The sequence below is a fragment of the Meriones unguiculatus genome, chromosome 3, assembly GCF_030254825.1.
Source record: "Meriones unguiculatus strain TT.TT164.6M chromosome 3, Bangor_MerUng_6.1, whole genome shotgun sequence".
In the NCBI taxonomy this organism is placed as follows: Eukaryota; Metazoa; Chordata; class Mammalia; order Rodentia; family Muridae; genus Meriones; species Meriones unguiculatus.
The window spans coordinates 130234111-130242419 of NC_083351.1; the positions used below are offsets into that span (position 1 = coordinate 130234111).

Below are 8309 nucleotides of genomic sequence, written 5' to 3' on the forward strand. Positions count from 1 at the left end.
GTGCTATATTGGGTAAAGAAATTTTAAGAAAAATGCTGCCTAAAAAGACCTGTGACACTCACTAGGTCCTAACTAGGAACACATTTAAAAATACACTGATTGAGTTAAGATTTTGTACAAATTTGTTAGTGTAAGGTTTAAGGGATGGATACGTATAATATATTTCTTCTGTGGTCCAAGGAAACAACAAAATTCTACAATGAATAGACAAACAGAATATGGTGTGTTCATGTAATAGAAAAATCACATAACCTGGGTAAATAGGATATTTTGGAAGTAACTTCTGTGGACTAAGTTGTTTCTTAATTATTGCCCTTTCTATTCTACTATAGTGGAAATTAAATTCAAAATGAAATGGAAAGGTTAAGCACTACACCTATGGTGTCAGGCAAAATTTTTAAACAGAGAAATCAAAGTGAGGGATGCTGAGATTGAGGACAGGGTTGAAAAGGCTGATTGTTTAATGAGTTCACAGTTTCCCGAAAGCAGATAAAATCTTCCTGGAGGTGATGTTTGCACAACAATGATGATGCTACTAAGGCCACTGAGATGTATATCTAAAAGTGTGAACGTCAGAAATTTCAATAATAGAGATGTTACCAAACGACATGATTAACAGGACTGTTGTTACTTTGTGATGGATGCTCAATTTAATGCCAAACAAAAGAATATCAAGCAGTTTGCGATTACAAATGCCAGGACATTCATTTTCCTCTTTAGCTCTGGCCTTGAACAACATTTTCTATATGGAGATATTTATCCAACCTTAGGCTTCTTCTGAGATCTAGCTATGTTCCTCATGACACTGTAACAATATTTGCCAAGGTCCATGTTCTTAAAGGATCCTAGTGCAGCTTTCAATTAAACATGAAATACGAGGCTAGAATATTCTAACAGCCCACTCCATGATGGCAACTCAAACCTGCTATTTTAAAATAAGTGCTAGGCTGATACCCGACAAAACTTTTCTTGGAACTTCTCACCCCACATTTTAAGCTACTGTTGAGACAAAATGCCAGGCTATTATGTGATCCAAGACATAAAAGTTGGTTCTCTCACTTCTTTTGTAAATGTCTACAAATTCAACTCCCCACGGTCCATTCAGGCAGTCCACACCTACCCCTTCAGGTTAGATAAAATCAGATCTCAGTAAGAGCCTAGAAGCTCAATCCAGTGTCAATCAGAAAAGGAAAGGTTGATTGTGAGGGATGACTAGCCAGAGACTTGGGATTTAAAGCCCGAGTGAGTTGTGCTGGGCCAGATCCTGACACCTCGGCAACCTCTGAAGAGCTGTGAATTGCACCAACGCAGCAGTGGTCACCACAGGTGAGGCCCTGACTCTGCTAAGGAAAAATGGGAAGTGATCCTAAAAGAGAGCCTTGGGAAACTCCATGGAGAATCAGGAAGAGCCCCAGGAGTGAGAATATCTTAACATTCAGAACCCTCCTTGATGGAGGCTCCTGAAGATGTGTGGAGAAGCCAGATACCTCCTTGGTCCAGGTTTGCATAGGTTCCAATTCAGTGCAAGTCTAGTTCTGTCCAGAAAGAGATAGAGAGAGGTGTGGTACTATGTACACTAGGGACATGTTTGTTTCACTCTGAACCTACAGAGATCATTGTATTGCACATCACTCCTCCATAAATGCTTTTTTTATTATTATAATTGCCATGAGCAGAAGGAGCAGCAAGTGACAGGTCACTTGTCAGTTCTTACAGGAAGTGTTGCTTAAGGATTGATCCTGCGATTTCAGGGAGTCTTTATCTAGTATGTCATCATCATGGTATCTCTGGTTTACAGTGGTTTTTCCATCTGACCCTTTTTCTCATTGAGTAAACGAGTTTGTGGCAAAACCAAATGGTTGGATAAAGTACTAAAATTTTTTATTTTGCCAATATTTTCTAAGCAGGACATCCAGAATGTTTTCAGAGAGAATGTTTTTTAAAAAGTCCATTTCTCATTCTGTGTTTAGAAGTGGTATGATATAATGTGATCTCAACTTCTGGGAAATCTTTGTACTTAGAATCAGATACCTCCACATAAGATAATTTTGGATCATTACAAATCCTCACATAACTGTTGCAAATCCTCAGTTTTGTAGATTTTGATCCTTTATGTCTGTGGTCATCTTTCTGATCATGTAAATTTGCAGTACATGGCAGATTTCACTTCTACAATTTTGCTTGCCTACATGTTGTGCAATTTATATGAAAACTAAATGTCCTCCATAGAATCTCTCTAGTCCACACTAATATTTAGCCATTTCTAAAATCTTTGCATGAATATTGGGGAAAGTAGTAGGAATATTTTTATCTAGCATGGATGGCTTAACTTCTCAAGATTGTTAGTATAGTCTAATATTCATTTTTCTTCACTCTCTAGGTGCTTGAGATATGGCTTCTGCTGTCTTCATTGCCATCCTGTGCTTGGGAGTGGCCACTGCTGCTCCATCACATGATTACACTTTAGATGCTGAGTGGGAGCAGTGGAAGAGGAGCCATGAGAAAACCTACAGCCCAGTAGGTCACATGGACACACAAAGAGGGTCCTTGCAGAGCATGCTCATTACTGTTGGGGGTTCACAGATACAATATAGTCCATAGAGGCCACCCCTATCAGAGGTATTAATGTAACACAGGGTGAGCACAAGCTGGACACTGTCTGTGTTCTTTAAGAGTGGTGTACATTGCTGCCCTGATTTCTGTACATCTGTAGCAGCAAGTCCTCTTGGTCAGCTAGGGAAGAGGTATACTGGGAAGTAAATCTCTTGTGTTTATTTCCAGAAGGAAGAAAAACAGAGGAGAGCAGTATGGGAAGAAAATGTGAAAATGATCAAACTGCACAGTGGGGTGAACGGTCTGTGGACAAACAACGTCACTGTAGAGATGAATGGATTTGGGGACAGGGTGAGTGTGACTCAAATTGTTTTACATGCTTCTGCTTTTTCTCTTTGGTTGTTTCAATGGAGTCTTAATGTGCTTTTCTTTAAAGACTGGTGAAGAAATGAGGAAAATGATGAATGATAATTCAGCTCTGTCTCTAAGAAATGGGAAACACATCCAGAAACGTGGAGATGTCAAAATTCCCCAAACTTTGGATTGGAGAAAGGAAGGCTATGTGACTCCTGTGAGAAGACAGGTATGGCAACATCACATGGCTGTATTCCTCAACTACTGGGAATGCAAAAAGCTATTGTCACATTTGTGTTATTTGACTGTGGTATGACATGCTATTCACTAAATACATTTCTGTAACTTAAATGCCACATTAGCATTCTGTTGCTAGTAACAAAAGCTTCTTGGTTTCCTGAGGAATGACAAATCCCTAATGCATGCCTTAGCAATTACAGGGGCCATGCACACACAGTGTCATTTTCATGCCTCATTTACTCTTAAACTTCTACTTAGTGGCCCCACCATATTTCCCTCCAGATTTAATTTCTTCCATTAATGCCATTTATCACAACTGGTGTCCAGTAGATCATGGCCATATGTGCATATGTGTGTTTGTGTGGCTGTCCACTGGAGCATGAAACATCTCCCCATGGAGAGCAACACTTCTTACCCAGGCATTTATCAAATGTTATTGTTGAAGTTAACATTTTTGTAGATTACAATCTTTTCTTCCCTTCTCAGGCAGGATGTGGTGCGTGTTGGGCTTTTGCTGTAGCTGGTTCCATAGAAGGACAGCTGTTCAGGAAAACAGGCAAACTGAACCCTCTGAGTGTACAGAACCTAGTGGACTGCTCTAGATCTTTTGGCACTATGGGCTGTAAAGGGGGCAGGATCTATAATGCCTTTCAATATATGAAGAACAATGGAGGTCTGGAGGCTGAGGCCACCTATCCATATGAAGCCAAGGTGAGTGGGATTCCTGTGTTGTCATTTCAGTTCAGCAGGAGCAAGGGACAATAGCAGAAATCATTCATTGTCTTCATAGCTCACATCGAATGTAAACTCTCTCTGCACACCATCAGTGCTGCCATTGCTGTACCCACCACTGTGTAGTTGTCTGACTCCATGGTTCCATGTAGCCATCCTGCTTCTATGCACATGGAGAATGTGCAAACTATTCCATATATAACACAGTTGTGTACCATGAAAATTTCTTATGGATAGAAAGACCTATGGGGTGTCATTGAAGAACTGATTTTCATTTCCAAGTCTCCCACTAGCATTTCATTTCCTGGGATGATTTATAACAGTGCAGATATAGGGGTGTTCCATTGCAAAGTGTAGAATGTTATGGTTTTGACGCATTCTTTAGAGGGTAGATTGAAGTAACCAAGTCTCTTGCCTCTTTACCCTTTGAAGGAAGGACGCTGCAGGTACCGTCCTGAACGTTCTGTTGTTAAGGTCACCCGCTTTTTGGTTGTCCCAAGGAATGAAGAAGCCCTAATGAATGCTCTAGTAACTAATGGGCCCATCGCTGTTGGAATTGATGCTAAACACGAATCTTTTATGAAATATACAGGAGGTAAACATGTGTTCTTCTAGATATGAATGAAGAATGCTTATGACCCTTTGGGACATGCCAGGTTGATACTCTATTATTGTATAAAATTAGATGTAAGTATTAGGCTTTGTGAATTTTACACTTGTCTATGAAATGTTCAAGTGCAGTGTTTTGTTGTGATATGACATTCCAATGCACCTGAGCACTTCATTATTTATCAGTATTGTTTAGATTTATTTATTCCACTTTTTCCACTGGGTGTATCTTCAGATATGGAATCATTGTCTTTCAAGAACTGAACTCTAACCAGCGCCTGGAATTATGTATTTATGTTCATTTATGATGTCTTGGAGTGAGGTGTCTATTAACAAAAACACAAGATGTGAAAGATTCATCTTACTTACATGGTTTCAAGAAATTGTTTGTCAATGAAGTTATTTTCATTTTTATTTCTTTGTATTTTGTTGAAAACTTGTATAAGGATTTCTGTCAACAATATTTATTTTCACTAGAACTTCTGTCATTTCAGTCCAATTAGAAAATGTCTTGCTTACTGTTGTTGACCATGGTCTCTATCAGGTTCCTGGAGCAGTTCACATCATTGATCTTATTTTTCAGGGATATATCATGAGCCAAACTGCAAACGTGATTCTCCCAACCATTCTGTGCTGTTGGTTGGTTTTGGCTATGAAGGTCAAGAATCAGAAGGCAGGAAATATTGGCTGGTAAAAAACAGGTAAAAATTGCTAAAATTATTTGTATTTTAGGTTTCAAATGGACATTCTGTTTAGACTTGCAATTTAGATACAAGTCACAGAAAGCATTGTTAAAATTAAGTTGACAAATTATTCCTTCCTCTTTTTTTCTCAAATGTATATGTTGTGTATTTGTGAGATTTTTCTCTGTGTAGATCTGATGTTAATCTCAATTGTCTTCCTAAACTGATCTTCACCTTATCAATTGAAGTGGTGAGTGTCACTGTTCATAGAGTTGTCTATTTTGGGTAGTTCGGTTATCCAGTTATGTCCTGGCTTATGCAATTACTGAATGGCTGCAAAAAAAACACCATAACTTTAAAAACTTACTCTCCTTTGTTTATAAGTGTGGTTAACTGTATGAGTAAATGGTGGCTGAGGCCAGAAGCCCATGCAGACCAGAAGAAGGCATCACATTATTTTTATTTCTAGTTACAGGGGATTATGAGCTCACTGACAGGGGTGCTGGGTAAAAATTATTGTCCTGTGGAAGAGTTCCAAGAGCTCGTAGGCACAGAATCATATCTTCAGCCTCATTTGGAACTACAAGTGGAACTTGGACTCAGGCTCTAGACTTTACTCTTGTGTTACCTGGCTTTACCCTCCAATATTTTTCTACGTCTGGAACAGCCAGTATATAATATATAATCACAGAGTTTGGATTCTGACACTGGTTTCCTTGGGGACCAATATCATATTTGTGTCATTGATTTCCTGTTTGTAATTTGTTGTTTCTGAACAACCTGTGGATGGAAAGATTTCTTAATTTTTCCTGCAACAATTTTTCTTATCCTCTGTGAAACAGCTCTTAGTATTCCAGCATTGGTTTTCTGCCTTTTCTCATGCCATCTATTAAATTTGTCTTGGCTCGATGCTCAAATGCAGATTTATTGTAACAATCCATTGTGCTCTGTCTTTTGTACTAAATGGAAAACCTGATTTCTTTCAGCCATGGTGAAGAATGGGGTGAAAAAGGATACATGAAGATTCCCAGAGACCAGAACAACTACTGTGGAATTGCTTCCTATGCCATGTACCCAGTATTGTGAACTGCCTTGGGTAACAGGGTAGAAAAAAACAACATATACAGATTAACCTCATCTTTAATGTGGCCAGCCTCTGCTGTGTGTGAAAGACACTTAGATCATAAGAAAGCCAGCGTAAAAAATGAATTCTCGGATATTACTAATCTATTAACACATGGCCACTGCTAATAAATGATGTTATGCACTGATTTTTTTTATTAAACACTCTTGTAATCACTTGATTTTATTTTTCACTGTACCAAATGATGTCTTTAAAGAATGAAAGTGTCTACATTGATAGTCTGCAGGGCAGAGATTTTCAGAGTTCCTCTGTGTCAGGCTCCTGACTTGTTCCCTCTTTTCTCCTTCTTCTATTGTCCAGCGTCTTTGCCTTTCTGGATAGGAATTGAGCATTTTAGCAAGAGTCCTCCCTCTTGATTAGTTTCTTTAGGTGTACAGATTTTAATAGGTTCATCCTATATTATATGTCTATATGAGTGAGTATATACCATGTGCATCTTTCTGCTGCTGGGATAGCTCACTCAGGATGATCTTTTCCAGATCCCACCATTTACCTGCAAATTTCATGATTTCCTTGTTTTTTATTGCTGAGTAATATTCCATTGTGTAGATATACCACAATTTGTGCATCCATTCCTCCACTGTGGGGCATCTGGGCTGTTTCCAGATTCTGGCTATTACAAATAAGGCTGCTACAAACATGGTTGAGCAAATGTCCTTATTGTGTACTGAGAATCTTTTGGATATATGCCGAGGAGTGGTAGATATGGGCAACCTTTAGGCAGAGTGCAGGGAATCTTAGGAAAGAAGTGGGAAATAGTAAGATCTGGAGAGGACAGGAACTCCATAAGGAGAGCAACAGAACCAAAAAATTCTGAGCACAGGGGTCTTTCTTGAGACTGCTATTCCAACCAAGGACCATGCATAAAGATAACCTAAGACCCCTGCACAGATGTAGCCCATGGCAGTTCAGTATTCAAGTGGGTTCCATTATAATATGAACAGGGACTGTCTCTGACATGAACTTATTAGCCTGCTCTTTAATTTCCTCCCCGTGAGGGGGAAGCAGCATTACCAGGCCACAGAAGAAGACAATGCAGCCACTCCTGATGAGACCTAATTGACTAGTATCAGAAGGAAGGAAAAGAAGTCCTCCCCTGTCAGTGGACTTGGGGAAGGGCATGCAGGCAAAGGGTGGAGGAAGGGAGAGATTGGGATGGGAGGAGGGAGGGAACCATGGGGGGAATACAAAGTGAGTAAAGTGTAATTAATAAAGAAAAAATTACATGTTATTAAGTAATCAAAATAACAAAATACATAAAAATAAAAATGCAAAAAAAAGAATGAAAGTGAAATTTAAATATAGTATCAAGTATCTATTTTTTTTCATTTTTATTTTTTATTCACTTTACATTTTTGTTTTAGTCCTATGCTTTCTCCTCTCCTTGTCCCCCCTCCATTTCACTCCCCCTTCCCTTTTCTCAGAAAAGGACAACTTCCTTTCCCATCCTGCCCAGCTCACCAAGTTGCATGAGGACTGGGCTTGCTCACTTCCCCTGTAGGCTGGCAAGGCATTCACCAGGGGAAGGTGATTTAAAAGCTGGCAAGTGAGTCCACGTCCAATGCAGTCCTCACTAGTTTCCTTATGAGAGGTCCCACATTGTAAAGTGAAATTTTGTGATCAAACACAGTATTCATCATGAAGACAGAACTGAGTGTGGTGCTAGTGTTCTAGGTGAAAGAATGGGTGGCTTCTCTGTGGTGGATGCACTTCCATCATTGGCTGTGGTTTATGTGCAGAGTTTAATTTCTGTTCTAACAATCCTTCTCTGAAAGGCTATATGAAAACATCTGTATTTGAAACTTTTAGTTCACATGAATTCACCCAGTTTCAATTTTTTTGCCACTCTGTGAAGTGTGATGGTACTGGTATCCCCCCTGCAGTGTTTTGGGTTGTGACTCCCTTTTTTTCAGTACTTGTACTAGCTTGTGATATAGAAACCAAGGTGACCATATCTGCAGCTACAGCAATAAACATCCTGAAGTTTCAGTGTT

At 39.3% G+C, this 8309-nt stretch overlaps 1 protein-coding gene across 1 annotated transcript; it reads left to right on the forward strand.

Annotated features, from left to right (window-relative positions):
- The first annotated feature begins 2391 nt into the window (after positions 1 to 2391).
- Positions 2392 to 6257, forward strand: LOC110564897 (cathepsin 7-like). Its single transcript, XM_060378713.1, has 7 exons — positions 2392 to 2517; positions 2782 to 2904; positions 2990 to 3136; positions 3634 to 3862; positions 4316 to 4474; positions 5072 to 5189; positions 6158 to 6257. The coding sequence occupies exons 1-7, from the start codon at positions 2392 to 2394 to the stop codon at positions 6255 to 6257; spliced, it is 1002 nt and encodes a 333-aa protein (XP_060234696.1).
- The last annotated feature ends 2052 nt before the right edge of the window (positions 6258 to 8309 follow it).